This window comes from Kwoniella dendrophila, chromosome 4 (assembly GCF_036810415.1).
Source record: "Kwoniella dendrophila CBS 6074 chromosome 4, complete sequence".
Taxonomy (NCBI): domain Eukaryota; kingdom Fungi; phylum Basidiomycota; class Tremellomycetes; order Tremellales; family Cryptococcaceae; genus Kwoniella; species Kwoniella dendrophila.
The window spans coordinates 800,985-815,967 of NC_089479.1; the positions used below are offsets into that span (position 1 = coordinate 800,985).

Genomic DNA, 14,983 nt, shown 5'->3' on the forward strand with positions numbered 1-14,983 from the left:
TGATTTTACGGTCCATGGTATAAAGATAAGTCATACCATACTTCTCGCTGGACTGTAACACGAACAGGTGATTCCTCATCTTGAGTCACTCATATGTAGATTTACATGAATCAATATGGAAAGAGCTCAACCTTCTCCTCGAGTACCATACAGAGCAACCTCAACACCACCACGTACACCATTACATTTACCTGCTGTACCGGGATATAGAGGAAATCTTAGATCACCTACCAATAATAATGATTATCCAGAATCACCTACTAGAGGATTAGGATCAGGATTAGGTGATCTACATGATAGGGGTAGTAGAGAATTTCATATAAAACCATTGAAATTTAATTTAAATCAACCACCACCACCACCATCGTTATTACCACCTTCAAAAAAAAGATATTTACCTAGATATTTAAGATCACCTAAAAAAGCTTTAGTTTACTTGATTTTACTTGGAATAATAGGATTTACATTAAAATCAATAACACAATATTCTAAAAATAGGAAATTAATAAGTAGCTTTAAAGTAGGTAAATTATCATGGAATCGAGTAGACATAGAAGAAGTAGGATATGAAGAAGAATTTTTTAATAATGAAAATAACGATGATGGTTTATGTAGATTTGTTTCACCTGTTGAAGCATATCAAAAAGATTTAATTAGATTAAGATCATTATTTCCACAAAGTAATTTACGTTTTTCAGAATCATTAAAACAAGATCGAGCTGATGAAGATGATACACATCATCAACATGAAAATGGGAATGGAAATATACAAAATCATCATTATACATTTTCACCTACAGGACATTTATTACTATTAAATAATAATCATAATGAAACGAATGAAAATAAGGATCAAAATCAAAATAAAATACATCCAATACCATTATTATTAAATTTAGGTGAAAAAAGATGGGAAGAATTATTATCTAGACAATCACGTACTTTAACAGAAGCAAATAAAGAATATATTAAAAGATATGGTAGAAAACCACCAAAAGGTTTTGAAAATTGGTGGAAATTTTTTGCAATTGAAAAAAATTTAGTTTTACCTGATGAATATGATAGAATAAATTTAGATTTAGCACCTTTTTTCGCTTTACCTAAAAATGAAATGAAAAGAAGAATGCAATTAGTTGAAAATATGGAAAAAACTTTTACATTAATTATTGAAAATGGTGAAATTGAAATTCAGGTAAGTGGTTTTTACTGCTCTTTTCGTATAATAACTACATATCTCTATAATCAGTCTATCTTGCTTTTCTATACATTCCTACGCCTATAATTCATTACTTACTACTATAATGATCTTGTATATATGAAAATGAGACCTAGCTGACATTTTCATTTTTTACCTAAAATCTATAGATCAAAGATCCAGGAGGATTAAAATGGGGAGGTACATTACCTAGAGCAAAAGAAACTGTCAATTTATTAAAAGGATTTTCCAAATTTTTACCAAATATGAAAGCAACATTTTCAATATTTGATCAACCGCAAATTTATTTAAGTTGGGCAAGAAGAAGTTCATTGATTGATTTAGGTTTAAGAGGTGAATTAACAAAACATTTAAAAGAAACTGATGATTCACAAGTTAAATTATCAAGATCTTGTGCACCAGGAACTAATTTTAGAAAAAATAAAGATTTTAATGAAGGTGAGTTTGGACAGAGTATATATAATACATCTAAATACATGTGTTTGTATTATACTGTATCATACTAACTCTACTATATAAAGGTAAATCATTCATATATGATAGTTTAGAAGCCGGAGATCCATGTCAAAGTGAGTTAGCTGGGATCCTAACCCGAAACACAGATCAATAGTCAATTGTTTAATTAACGTTCTCACTTCAACCTTTTAGACCCATACCTGATTCCATTACATGGATTAACACTAGAACCACACGGTCACGATTCTTTACCTAAACCACATACTCAATTACTACCCTTATTCAGTTTAGCAAAGACTTCAGTCAAGTAAGTTACGAACGGACTAGCAATATAAACATGATCGGCTGATTTTATATCTATTGAATAGCTCCGATATACTGATAACTCCCACTGATCAATTCCATGACGATCTTGGTAAAGATCCAGTCTGGGAGGACAAAGATATTTCCAAGCTTGTTTGGGTGAGTGAAAAGGAGGAGAATCAGCTCTCATTTCCATAACCTAGATTGACCAATACTGTCCAGGTCATGATGGAACATAGTTGCTGATGTCCTCCATTTTTTTAGCGAGGTAGCCCAACAGGTATCTCAATGATGAACAGTACTTTACCATGGAGACAATCACATCGAATACGATTACATCATTTTTCAGCTAATACTTCAAATGATCCTATGGAATTTATGATCCCTGATATTGGCCAATCCATCAATCCTTCGTATTATGATAATGAGAATGACGATGAAGAGGAAGCAGAAGAAGAAGAAGAAGGAGAAGGGGGAAAGGGTGATTCACAATTAGGTGATGAATTGAAAAGAGATATACAATTTCATGCTTCAGCATCAACAACCAACAAAGAAAAAACCAATATGAATGATCCTTTAACTTATTTAAATGAAGATTCATATTCAACAAAACAATTAATGGATTTTTACTATGATATGAAATTATCCGGTCAACCTATTCAATGTTCAGAAGAGGATGGTACTTGTGAAGATATGAGGTAAGTTGAGCTTCAGCGTAACGTAACTTCACTGCTATTCTGAGGGGAATGATAAAATTGACTAATTGCTTGTTTTTGGTTGAATAGACAGGAAATTGAATGGGCTGGTCGACAAAGTGCAGATGAATTAAATAGACATAAATTCTTGTTAGATATAGATGGGAATGGTTGGAGGTAAGTCATATACTAAATTACCAATTTCAAATCCTACGACGTCCATATATCTAATTTTTCATTGACCGTGTTGTTCAGTGGTCGATTTCGAAGATTGATGAGTACCAATTCAATGGTAATTAAAATGACAATGTTCACTGAATGGTTCCAACCTCACTTGATACCGTGAGTGGAACTTGCGATACTATCAAATAAAAATATCCACGACTGTGCGCTATTAACGATTTACTACAGCTGGTTCATGTATGTTCCTGCAAAGTTGGACTTTTCCGATTTGACAGATATAATGGCTTTGTGAGTCATATTTCATGTCATATCAACTCAAACACATAACCCAAACTAAGTGAAAAATCGTCCCCGTTAGCTTCCGCGGTACGCCCAATCATCCTGAACTTGGGTTTGACGAGACTGCAGCTGCATTAGCCAGAAATGGGGTAAGTATCGGTCACTTGATGAGATTCCTTAAATATATAAAAATCATAGCTAATCCTCAATTCTTCAATTTGAAAATGATAGCAATGTTTCGTTCAACGTATGTTCAGAATGGAAGATTTACAAGCTTACATGATGCGTTTATTTCTTGAATACGCGGTAAGTAAACTGAAAATATCCTTGTCTGATTTTGAGGATTTTGATTATGAAAGAAAACGCTAATTTGTATTTTGGGCGTTTCGAATTGTATAGAGAATCGCAGCAGATGAAGGAGTAGATATGGATTTTTCGATTGATGATTTTGAAGATATTGATGAAGAATCTTCTGAAATCGATGAACAAAGCTGGATAAATTCCAACCCAAATGAAGAATCAAATAATGACGCTATGGAACAAGATTTATCTGATACTGCAAATACGGATATCAACGAGGAACAACAACGACGACATCAAGAAAATATATATGAAAATCAATTTATAGATAGTGAACATTTAAATGATGATGATCAGAATATTCAAGTTGATGAATTACCATTAGATGAACAACCAGCTTCACATATTAATGGTCATGATCATGCTCATGGATATGGGGATCAAGATTATCCTAATGACTTCTGATCGTATGTGGACAGGCTGTCAGTACGGCGTAAAAGAAGAATCTGTTTGATAATGATAGGAAAAAAGGAGTGATAAAGTGGAATTTAAACATCAAGAAGCAGGAAAGTCTTTCATAGCATAAAGCATTGTACTGTACTACCATAAAGCATAACTACACTTGAAACCATAAGGATGCATTTTTTTTCCAGTCGGAATAGATGAGTATGGCAGGTGCAGATGAGAATATTATGAACATCAAATCGTGAGTATTGCGAAGGTATGATACTTTTGTGATGGAAATAATGCATAATTAGGATCCGAGAGAAAAGACGAAAATATTTTGTTTTTTTATACATAAGAGTAAAAATCCGTAAATGATCAACGGAAACTACTGTCAGATAATTTACCTGCTCGTCGCACACGAAACATATATGTATGTATGGATATATATACCTTGCATGTTACGTAGCAGGTCAACCTACAACAATCTATCTAAAAAGAGCCACTAAATGTAAATCTTCGCCATCTTTGTCCACTTTCTAAGGAGCAGAAATTTGTTGAGCGATATTTCGATTAGTTTCACCACCCAAATTATCAGGTAAAGCGTATCTTGTATCAGCTTGAGATAATAATCTACCACCGAACATGGTTTGTCCGTTCTTAGCGTGGAAAGCAGCTAATCTAGCTTCTACTTCTGGTCCTGTTCGCAGTGAAAAAAAGAGATCAATTAGCAATTGGGTTTATTCTATAACGAAAGGTACATCTTTCCGCAGGACGATGGAATGATAGTACTCATTCTGTATGAAGATGATTATTTAACTCACTGAAATGTCTCATTAAACCTTGAATTGGCCAAGCAGCAGCATCACCTAAAGCACAAATAGTATGACCTTCAACTTGTTTGGTTAATTCTAATAACATATCAATTTCTCTTTCTTGTGCTCTACCTTCAACCATTCTATCCATCATATTCATCATCCATGTTGTACCTTCTCTACATGGTGTACATTGTCCACATGATTCATGTTTATAGAATTTTGAAAATCGAGCAATAGCTGAAATCATATCTGTTGTTTGATCCATGACTATAACTGCTCCCGTACCTAAAGATGTTTGTGCGTCTTTGAGTGAATCGTAATCCATTCTGAAGGTGTTAAAGATGGTTCATCAGCGATTGACTCAATTAAATCGATAATTGTATTGATCATAACACATTATGAAAGGAAACGATTGAAGAATTCCTAACTCACAATACTTTTTCACAATCTGATCTTGGAATGACAGGTACTGAACAACCACCTGGAATGATACCTTTCAAGTTATTCCAACCACCTCTGATACCACCACAATGTTTTTCCAATAATTCTTGTAATGGTATTGACATTTCTTCTTCTATTACACAAGGATTATTTACATGACCTGAAATACAGTAAACTTTTGTTCCTGAATTTCTTTCTCTACCGAATCCAGCAAACCAAGAACCACCTCTTCTTGCAATTGTTGGTGCAACAGCAACAGTTTCAACATTTGCTACTGTTGTTGGACAACCAAATAATCCTACATCTGCAGGGAAAGGTGGCTTCAATCTTGGTTTACCTTGTTTACCTTCAATTGATTCAATTAAAGCTGTTTCTTCACCACAGATATATGCACCAGCACCACGATGTAAATAAACATCAAAATCATATCCGGATCCACAAGCATTTTTTCCAATTAATCCTGCTTTATAAGCTTCATCAATTGCTTGTTGTACATGTGATGCTTCTTGGTAGAATTCTCCTCGGATATAGATGTAGGCTGTAAAAATTAGTAACATTACATGATAAGCACGATCACCAACATGTGTTCTTGAGGCATAAAATGGAACTCACCAGCATTGGCATTCATAGCTCGTCCAGCAACTAAACAACCTTCAACAAGTTTGTGAGGATCACCTCTCATAATCTCCCGATCTTTACATGTTCCAGGTTCACCTTCATCGGCATTGACTACAAGATATCTTGGTCGAGGATCTTTCTCCCATCCAGGTTTGTTCACTAAGTTAGATCAGATGCAATGATTAGTACAACCTCGCTCAAGGGATAAATGGTAAATGTTCGTAAGAACCCATTTGACGATGAACGATCGAGGCGAAGGAAGAAGGGGAGGGAAGGAAAGGAGGGGATAGGGGAAATATAGGAGAGAGAACGCAAACAAAGGAGAGACAAGATCGACAACTTACTGAAACTCCATTTCAAACCTGAAGGAAAACCTGCACCACCTCTACCTCTTAATCCAGAATCTTTTATAGTTTGAATAATCCAAGAATCACCTTTTAATATGATTTCTTTTGTTTTATGCCAATCACCTCTACTTTGTGCTCCTTTTAAACCATGATCATGTTTTAAATATAAATTTGTGAAAATTCTATCTTGATCTTTTAATCCTCCATAATGTCTTACAGGTGGATCAGAAACTGTTGCTAAAGATCTTACTGAACCGACATTTACTCTTCTAGCTGGTATCGATGTTGAAGCTGCTGAAGTTGAAGCTTTTGGTAAAGATCGTATTATTGATGTTCGTGAACGTATCATTTTGTCTTTCTATCCTATCCTATCTTGTTGTTTGAACAATAGGTTCAGTACAAAAAGATGAAATGATGAGATGAACTGAATACACGATCCAAAGATTCAAAGATTCAAGATTCGAGATTGTCAACTGTCGATGCTCAACTCCTCGCCTAATGGAATTCACCCAAATATGTTAATTATCGTTGGCCGCACACTACATACACCGTATAACAACTCATACTTCATTGGATATCACCATACACTGCAGTCCCACATGGCCGGGATTTAAGGCTGCTTCCGAATGTGGCACTTCAGCGTTGTTATCTTGGTAACACACACTGGTGGAGGTGGTCCATACTGTAATTCTCCCTTTCTTCTGCTTGAAGAGATACTTCTTCAACCCCAAGGTCGAACCGATTCAGACCTAAGCTAGTTAGTCGGAGAAAGTTATCACATCTTTGGTCGTACTTGCATCCTGTTAGTCAGGGGAGACCAGCCGAAGAGGAATCATCAATATGTCACATTCCTCAGACAACATTCTCCTTGATCCATTACCGGAGATCCGAGCGGCACTGAAATCGAATGAATTTGGAATATCGAGCTCAAGTATAGATGAAGCTTCTTCTTTCCCTATAACAAATGAAGATTTGGATTTAGTGCAGAAAGAATCTAGATCAACTGGTACAACAAGCCAAAAAGTTGTTGGTAAAGCTCAAATAGTTCTACTTGATAGTGAAGGTATAATAGGAATAAGGTTAGATAGAAGTGGTTGGACGGTAAGTTCTGCATCTATCTTTCTATTTAAAGAGCTCAAAGAGCTAGAGCACAATTACATACTAAATAAAACAACTTCTCCAACTCTATTATAGGTTGAATTTATAGAAAAGGGATCATCATCGATAACGTCAAAAATCCATAAAACATATGAAAGTTTAGAAACCCTACTGATTGATATCAGTCCATCTTATGGAAAAGCAATGAATGATGAAATCTGGAAAAGATTTGGCTTGAAGAAGAGTGAAGAGCAAGATGGTGAAGGATATCAGATATGACACGATTTTTAGTGGATCGAACGAGTATAATATCACAAACCCCAAAGTTCGATGCGATCATAGTATCAATAGATCAAAGAATAAATTACATAGTCACAAGTACCAAGTTCACTGCTGCACATAGATTGTTGTAGTAATATCGAGACCATAACCTTATCCAACACAGACGCCTTAAATGCATTGTATAGCTGAGCGTAGACTGGTATTCGTAATGTCCGAAAGAGTTGTGCATTCTTATCTATATACACAGTATAAAACAGTCGCTCAAAGAGTAGTGCGTCGTTTTTGTCGACCAAAAAGGCTACATACCATCCCGCAATTTTCCTCGACCTCATATTCCGAAAATTGATACCAATTGACTGCCCGCTTACTCGCCTTTAGGTTTACTAAGGACTTTGTGGGAGAGTTCTCGGAATACATATTGTTTGTTGCCTGGTTGACCTTCAGCAGAAGGTGGGGTGGTGATAGTGTCAATGTTGGCTATATGATGTGGACGTTTTGGTTAGCGAACAACGATCATCTTGATCAGAAGCATTGGCGTGTAGAACTGAAGCGAAGATGCATCTCAGAATGATATGGGGATGAAAGAGAGCGAGATTGGTCATGAAATTATTGGTTATGGAAAGATGTAAAGCAAGTGATATGATGTGCAAAAGCCAAAAAAACATGACTTACCTTCTACGTAAAGTAATGATCCAGCTTGTAATCGTTCGGCTTGTTCAGCAGCTCTTTCTCGGAAGTTGAAAACGGTGAACCATGATGACTCTCGGACTGGGTCTGTGAACACCCACAGTGTCAGCTTGTATACTCATATGATCAATAACTCTGAAGCTGATGTAAGATGTAGAGAATTCAAAGTAGAAACGATACGTACAACCTTGTTCATCGAGTACTGGTTCTAAACATAGAAGTTAGTGGATCCATCCCAATTCAATCAAGCGTAAAGGTATGGTAAAGTACTTACTACCTTCGGCATCTCGTTTAGCAGGTTTTTGTACAGCCAGAGAGTATCTAAGCGAATGATTGTAGCATATCAGTCTCTTCAATGTTCCAAGATCCTTTGATGTAAAATATGCTATCTTCTTGCTTACCTGTAGTAATCTTGACCAGAAGCAGTAGTACCTTTCTCAGGAGCAGCACCAAGTCTACCGACTAGTTGAGCTTTAGATACGAATGATCTTGAGAAAGCTGGAGCTCGGAGAGCCTATCAAGTACAAACATTAGCTTTTTAACTGTAGATAACGAGAGTGGAGGGGAAAGAAGGACGCGTCAAGTTGATTGTGTGTGACAAACTTACTTTAAGAGCAGGAGAAGCGGTTGATCGTAACATTTTTATGATTTTCTAGTGTATTTTTGTTTTGATAATGATATGCAGATAAGAAGAAGATGGAAGGAATAATTTGAAACGAAACAAAAAGATCAAAATTGGATAGTTTGTTTATAAGTTAATTTAAGATAGTAGAAGGAATGTTAACGAAATCAAAAACATCATTCACCACTCACTCATCTCATCAACCCACACCCAGCTCATGTTCCCATTTCCGGCGCGTGAGGTCTGTGCGTTATTAGTCCCAAGTGGCAATGACAATTAAAGGTTGATTGGATTATGGTACATCGTGCCTGAAACCCCTGCGTGTTTTCCACATGGTTTCCATTCGCTCAAGCCCGCTAACACAGTGCCGGTATTCTACCGTTGTGGCAGCTGAGCCGATGTGGGGTAAAAGTAACAGTAATGTGGGGTAACGCGAAAGTTGTGAATGAATTCAATAGACGTAGACGTGTTTTATTTGTACTGGAAATCCTAATGTTCAAAAGAAAAGAAAAGGAAGAAAAGATACTACTTTCAGGAAGATATACAGATATACCACGATATCGTTTATCCCTCAAGCCAAATAAACTCGGCATCATTCATGCTTGAAGGGATATAAAAGAAATTCGTTGCATGGAAGTAATCGATATTTTCATGATATAATCAAATCCAAGATGTCGAGTTCACCTGGAGCTGGACCATCAAGACCAAGGCATATGCCACCTTCTTCACCGCCTCATGAGATTATTGATTCTTCACCTATCAAAACAATTGTTTCTTCAGATCCTTTAGCTTGTATTGATCAAATTGACAGATCTTCACCTATCTACCATCAACAATCAAGAGATGCTTTGGAAAGTGAAGATGAAGAAGAAGAAATCGAACAAATTGAAGATCCAAAATATTCAAGTCAACAATCACCTATAATACCAAAAAGGAAACCCGGTAGACCTCCTAAGCAGAAACAGGTATTCCCCATCTTCAGCAATAGTAAAGATGGGTCTGTTTCAAGGATTATGACCACATCTGGGAATGCATCATCGTCAAGTTCAAGATTTGTCAACGAGAATGAGAATGCGGAACAATCTATAAAACGAGGACGCGGACGACCGAAAAAATCAATACCATCGATGACTGACGATGATGATGACTTGGGATATGGCGACTCAAGGCAAAGCTCAACATCATATCTGAATCGTCCTCTTTTTCGCAAAGGTAGAATGTCTAGAGAAAATAGCATATCTGCGATAAGCAATAAGCATTACGACGATACGCTCAAGGAAAATGACGGGGACGAATTAGATATGGTGTATTCGGATATAGATACATCTTCTGATATGTCAAGAAAGAAAAGGAGGAAACAACCAATAGTTGAAATACCTTTAATGCCATTAGATGAAATTAGAACTTATTTGCATTTACGAAGAGATACGGCGAATCCCAATAAATCTTCCAGGAGTAGATTACCTGGTATAGCTATGACATCACGGTCATATTCCTATGAAGCTAGTGAGGATTCCAGTCATCTTTCTAAAAAGAGAAGAGGATCTTCACCTTCTTATGAAGATGAGCACATGGAGGATGAAGCGGATATGAGCGAAGATGAATTCGAAAGTGAAAGTGATGACCTTGCTCTAAGAAGAAGTGCTAGAGCTGCTGTTACGAATGCAAGAGGGTTTAGAGATGAAGAAGATGCTGAAATCGCTGATAGGATCAGAGCGAGAAGACCTGTCGTGAGTTCATGTCTTTCGAGTATCAGGCCTCTATCGAAGGAGTTCATATAAGAGAACACAAAAATACGGAGGGCAATCTAGGGACTTGTGCGAGTACCATGAGAACGTGTCCGGTACGAATAACGCTCGGATCACCGTTGATCAATCGTAGTGAACAAAGGAGTAGCTTTAATCGTTCCCCAACATATCCTTTTCTTACATCTGTTTTTGTCTCCACCTTCTATGACTCTGCACTATCAATTCGACAGATTTCATATCTGCTCTTCACTGACTTATCTATTCTAGAGTATCGCTTCATCACCATTATCAACTTTATCGTCCTCCGTATCCGACTTAGATACTTCTAGACGATATTACAAAGGTGGTAAAGGTAAAAATAAGAAATCTAATGGTAATATGGTAATGCAAACTAGACGAAAAGCAAAATCATTAGAAAGCGAGGATGATTTTATAATTATTTCGGGATCTTCTTCTGATCCTTTAGCAGGTAATAGTGATTTATCCGATTTATCAGATTATGATAAACCAAAAAACAGTAAACGCAAAGGAAAAGGTAAAGGTAAATCAACTGGTAATCCAGGAATTAGAATCACGAAAGATCAGCTGTATACTCATAGACCTGTGAGTTAATCCAGAACATCTTCTTTAAGAGAGATATTGTGGCTGACGAGACGTTTTGCCAGTTCTGCGAAAAATGTTCTCGTGAACCGGCTGACGTGGTATTGGATAAAGCTAAACGTAAAAGTAAACAGAAGAACAAGAAGAAAAGGAACAGGTATAGTGATGGCGATGAAGACGCTGATGCTGTTAGTGGTGACGAATTGGCGGATCAGTTACAAGGCTGGTTGGAGGTGAGTGATCTTGTCCAGCTCAAAACTCTCTCTCACTCCCAATGGGAGATCGCATGGCTGATTATATCATATATAGTGCAATAGATGTGTAGTGTCATCTCATTGGGTATGTCCTATCTTGTCAAATGCTCAATGAAAATTATACCTAACATGCAGCTGACGTTACAACGGGAAACAGGGATGTTTATCGATTGATCAGAAAAAAGACGTCTTAGCAGATTTACGTGAACGTGAAGGATCACCAGAAGAAGGCGAAAAACCAAGAAGATCAGTTGAAATCGATGAATCCTATAATTTCGTTTGTGCCAAATGTACACTAAATCCAGAGTGTTTCGTTTGTCATGAAGACGATATCAGCCAAAACAGTAAGAATTCGGCCAAGCTGTCTGACAAGAATAAGGAGGAAGGAGAAAAAGATAAAGCTGAGGAAGATGACGACGAGATTATGGAGATTGATAATCCGGACCAAGATAAGAAGGAAAAGGAAGAAAAGGAACAAGAAGATATAGTACCGAAATTTAGGTGTTTGAGGTGTAAACAATGCGTTCACTACGAACATCGTAAGTCAGCTGCGAGATGCGTTCGGTTCAAAGCTGACCTAGAAGTACCGGCCAGTCGAAGTTCCTCACTCGCTTGGCAAGAATCCTTCTCTCCCTCGAATAGCATACCATTACCAAAATCATACCAACGAAGGATCAGCTTGGATATGTCATCAATGTAGAGAATGGATATGGCTTGTTGATATTGTGAGTGTCTAAGTGCCATCGTCCTTATTACTGGATTGACTTGCTAATACATCTATCCTTACGCAGATCATTGCTTGGCGTCCTTCTCCAGCTAATGCAGTAGAGCCCGAACTTGCAGAAGATGAAAAGGCATTTTGGAAGGATCCTTTACCTCGGGAGTATCTAGTCAAATGGGTTGGTCGAGGGTTTAGACATGTAAGTCTCAGCTGTCCCGCCCCCACGTATCACAGGGGTTATAGCTGACAGCCCGTCTAGGTGACTTGGGTGCCTCATCCTTGGCTACAAGCTCTTTCTAAACAGAAACTTCGTAATTTCCTGGAGAAGGGGCCAAATCTGGATTTGATCACTGATGAAACTCTAGCTGCCAAAGGTGATGAGATGGCTCAGCCAACTATCGCTAATTTGACTGCCGCAGATGATCAAGGTTCAGGTAGAAAGAGTGGACATGCTACTGAAGAAGGAAAAAAAGAATGGAAAGGTTCAGGTAGAAAGAGTGGACATGCTACTGAAGAAGGAAAAAAAGAATGGAAAGGTTCAGGACCGGGTCCAGAACTCGATGCTGAGATCAGTTTACCCATAGAATGGAGTGTAAGTCTTTATCGAACAAACCGCCATCCTGTGAGATCTGCTTGAATGTATTGTATGCTAATGTCTTCTGCTGTACAGACTATAGACCGAGTACTTGATATCATGCTATTACCACCTCGACAAACGGCCAAATTATCAGTAAACAAACGAGGAACGAGGATCTTATCAACTCCAATATCCGAGTCGGCTCAATCAAATACTGCTGTAGAAAACGGGACTTTCAATCCTGCAGATGAAATGCGGAAAAATCTGGGTTTGAAAGATGGCCAAGAGCCTCCTCTGGATATGCAACTGGACATAGACGATTGGGAAGAGCAAGCGAGGAGAGATCTGGAAGAAGAAGACGTTGACGAGGTTTCTGGCTTGGTCACATGGTGCTTTGTGAGTCCAGTCACAGCTTCGTGCCATCCATGGATCGAATTTCAAGGGTTCAAGCTGACATCAACTTTGGCAGGTCAAATGGGACGATTTGCAATACGATCAATGTGAGTTGTAGCATCCTTGTTTGCCTCGAAAAGGAAGCGAAATAACTCATATTCCGCGTCTTGCTTTTAGCTACTTGGGATACACCACCACCTACGAATTCACCTTTATATCCAGCATTCAAGCATGCTTTGAAGCGATTCTTACGAGCCAGAAGAATCGACGTCCCTGTTCTCAACTCAGCACAACGCAGATTGCGAGATGATGGCGCTGCAGATCTTTATGTTCCACCTACCAATCAGCCTGACTGTATTGTTGGAGGTGTATGTACCAATTTACAAACCAACACTGATCTACATGAGCGTTTGAAAGCTGATATTTGTTGTATAAACAGAAACTCATGCCATTCCAGATGGAAGGTTTCCAATGGCTACTATATAAACATTTCAGAAGAGAAAGTTGTATCTTGGCTGATGATATGGGTTTGGGTAAAACGTGAGTCAAGTAATCATACTCAGTTGTTGTTTTAAGCACATATCTGTGTAATTAGCTGAGATCTGGTTCGTGACTCGTCTAAAGAATTCAGATCGCATCGGTGTTGGGATATCTGGGATCCGATAAATACAAGATATACCCCTGTTTGGTTGTAGTGCCGAATTCGTGAGCGGCTCACTATCAGCTCTTAAAGAAATCGTAACCCGATAGCTGAAACCTAACATTTTTTATATAGGACAATTACTAATTGGGTTAGAGAATTTGAGAAATGGGTACCGCATATCAGAGTGGTAAGCTGTTCTCATATCGTTGATTTTGTGACGACAAAGCAGCTGACATTAACTCTAGGTACCATACTATGGTGAAGCAGCTTGTAAGCTATCTTGTTGTCTGGTTTTTCTTATCTTTATAGGCTGATCTCCCGCACAGCTCGAAAGGTGATTAGTAAATATGAGCTGTACCATAAAGGCATGCAGAATAAAGCTGAAGGCTTGAAAGCGTGAGTGAACTGGTTCTCTGATTGCAGCTTGCTTTTTTGCAGATACTACCTGATGAACCAACTAATTGTGCCTTTTTGTAGTCATGTGGTTCTCACTACCTATGATATGATCACCGGAGGGGAATTTAGGGTCTTTAAGGGAATACCTAGATGGGAGGTCCTATGCATAGACGAGGGACAAAGGCGTAAGTAGCTTGGCTTCCTAATCTTTGATGCTGTCTATGACATTGTGCCAGCGTGCTGAGCTATATATATATACCATTACTGATCATCCAATATTTTGCAATATCTAGTCAAATCCGATAACAGTCTGATTTTCAACCGTTTAAGAACTCTAAATACCGTACATCGAATTCTGTTAACTGGTACACCATTAAATAACAACTTAAGGGAATTGTTCAACTTACTCAACTTCCTTGATCCCCAGACATTCAAGTGAGTGATGGATTTAGAATGTATAAAATATGGATCAGCTGACAATGCCATTTCCGCAGACACCTGGAAGATCTCGAAAAAAGATTCGAAACATTGAATGAATCTTTAGTTTCTGAATTACACGAAATGATAAAGCCCTACATTTTAAGAAGAATCAAAGCTGATGTACTTAAATTACCACCCAAAGTGAGCTTGAAGTTCATTTAATTCATTATTTACCTAATATTCATCAAAAGCTGACTTTGTTAATTCGTTTTTAAAGATCGAGATCATCGTACCTATCTCTCTAACACCATTACAAAAACAAGTTTATAAAGGTGTATTCGAGAAGAATGCAGAGTTGATTCAAGCTATTCTAAAAGCTAGAAGAAGAAGACTTGGGATCGGTCGATGTTAGAAAGGCGTTGATGATTTAACAGATTACATC

The 14,983-nt window shown here is 37.7% G+C and overlaps 5 protein-coding genes across 5 annotated transcripts; 3 read left to right on the forward strand and 2 right to left on the reverse strand.

Moving 5' to 3' along the window:
- Positions 1-115: 115 nt before the first annotated feature.
- Positions 116-3,897, forward strand: L201_003424 (uncharacterized protein; the record flags this gene model as incomplete). Its single annotated transcript, XM_066219179.1, has 12 exons — positions 116-1,192; positions 1,366-1,654; positions 1,738-1,785; positions 1,865-1,979; positions 2,041-2,134; positions 2,240-2,673; positions 2,761-2,847; positions 2,926-3,012; positions 3,082-3,141; positions 3,212-3,281; positions 3,364-3,438; positions 3,532-3,897. 12 exons carry the CDS (start codon positions 116-118, stop codon positions 3,895-3,897), a joined length of 2,802 nt encoding a protein of 933 aa, XP_066075276.1.
- Positions 3,898-4,415: 518 nt separating this feature from the next.
- Positions 4,416-6,449, reverse strand: L201_003425 (NADH dehydrogenase [ubiquinone] flavoprotein 1, mitochondrial; the record flags this gene model as incomplete). The annotated part of the gene is made up of 5 exons (XM_066219180.1): positions 4,416-4,576; positions 4,701-5,020; positions 5,127-5,673; positions 5,748-5,912; positions 6,098-6,449. 5 exons carry the CDS (start codon positions 6,447-6,449, stop codon positions 4,416-4,418), a joined length of 1,545 nt encoding a protein of 514 aa, XP_066075277.1.
- A 491-nt stretch (positions 6,450-6,940) lies between these two features.
- On the forward strand, positions 6,941-7,477 carry L201_003426 (uncharacterized protein; the record flags this gene model as incomplete). The annotated part of the gene is made up of 2 exons (XM_066219181.1): positions 6,941-7,201; positions 7,295-7,477. The coding sequence occupies 2 exons, from the start codon at positions 6,941-6,943 to the stop codon at positions 7,475-7,477; spliced, it is 444 nt and encodes a 147-aa protein (XP_066075278.1).
- Positions 7,478-7,844: 367 nt separating this feature from the next.
- Positions 7,845-8,807, reverse strand: L201_003427 (uncharacterized protein; the record flags this gene model as incomplete). The annotated part of the gene is made up of 6 exons (XM_066219182.1): positions 7,845-7,957; positions 8,153-8,254; positions 8,352-8,375; positions 8,442-8,488; positions 8,569-8,681; positions 8,775-8,807. The coding sequence occupies 6 exons, from the start codon at positions 8,805-8,807 to the stop codon at positions 7,845-7,847; spliced, it is 432 nt and encodes a 143-aa protein (XP_066075279.1).
- A 653-nt stretch (positions 8,808-9,460) lies between these two features.
- L201_003428 (uncharacterized protein) lies at positions 9,461-14,953 on the forward strand (the record flags this gene model as incomplete). Its single annotated transcript, XM_066219183.1, has 20 exons — positions 9,461-10,519; positions 10,805-11,140; positions 11,203-11,370; positions 11,447-11,476; positions 11,549-11,930; positions 11,986-12,116; positions 12,183-12,311; positions 12,372-12,704; positions 12,783-13,085; positions 13,159-13,189; positions 13,260-13,450; positions 13,522-13,622; positions 13,707-13,787; positions 13,858-13,912; positions 13,971-13,995; positions 14,052-14,121; positions 14,203-14,306; positions 14,415-14,556; positions 14,616-14,742; positions 14,819-14,953. The coding sequence occupies 20 exons, from the start codon at positions 9,461-9,463 to the stop codon at positions 14,951-14,953; spliced, it is 3,933 nt and encodes a 1,310-aa protein (XP_066075280.1).
- Between the last annotated feature and the right edge of the window lie 30 nt (positions 14,954-14,983).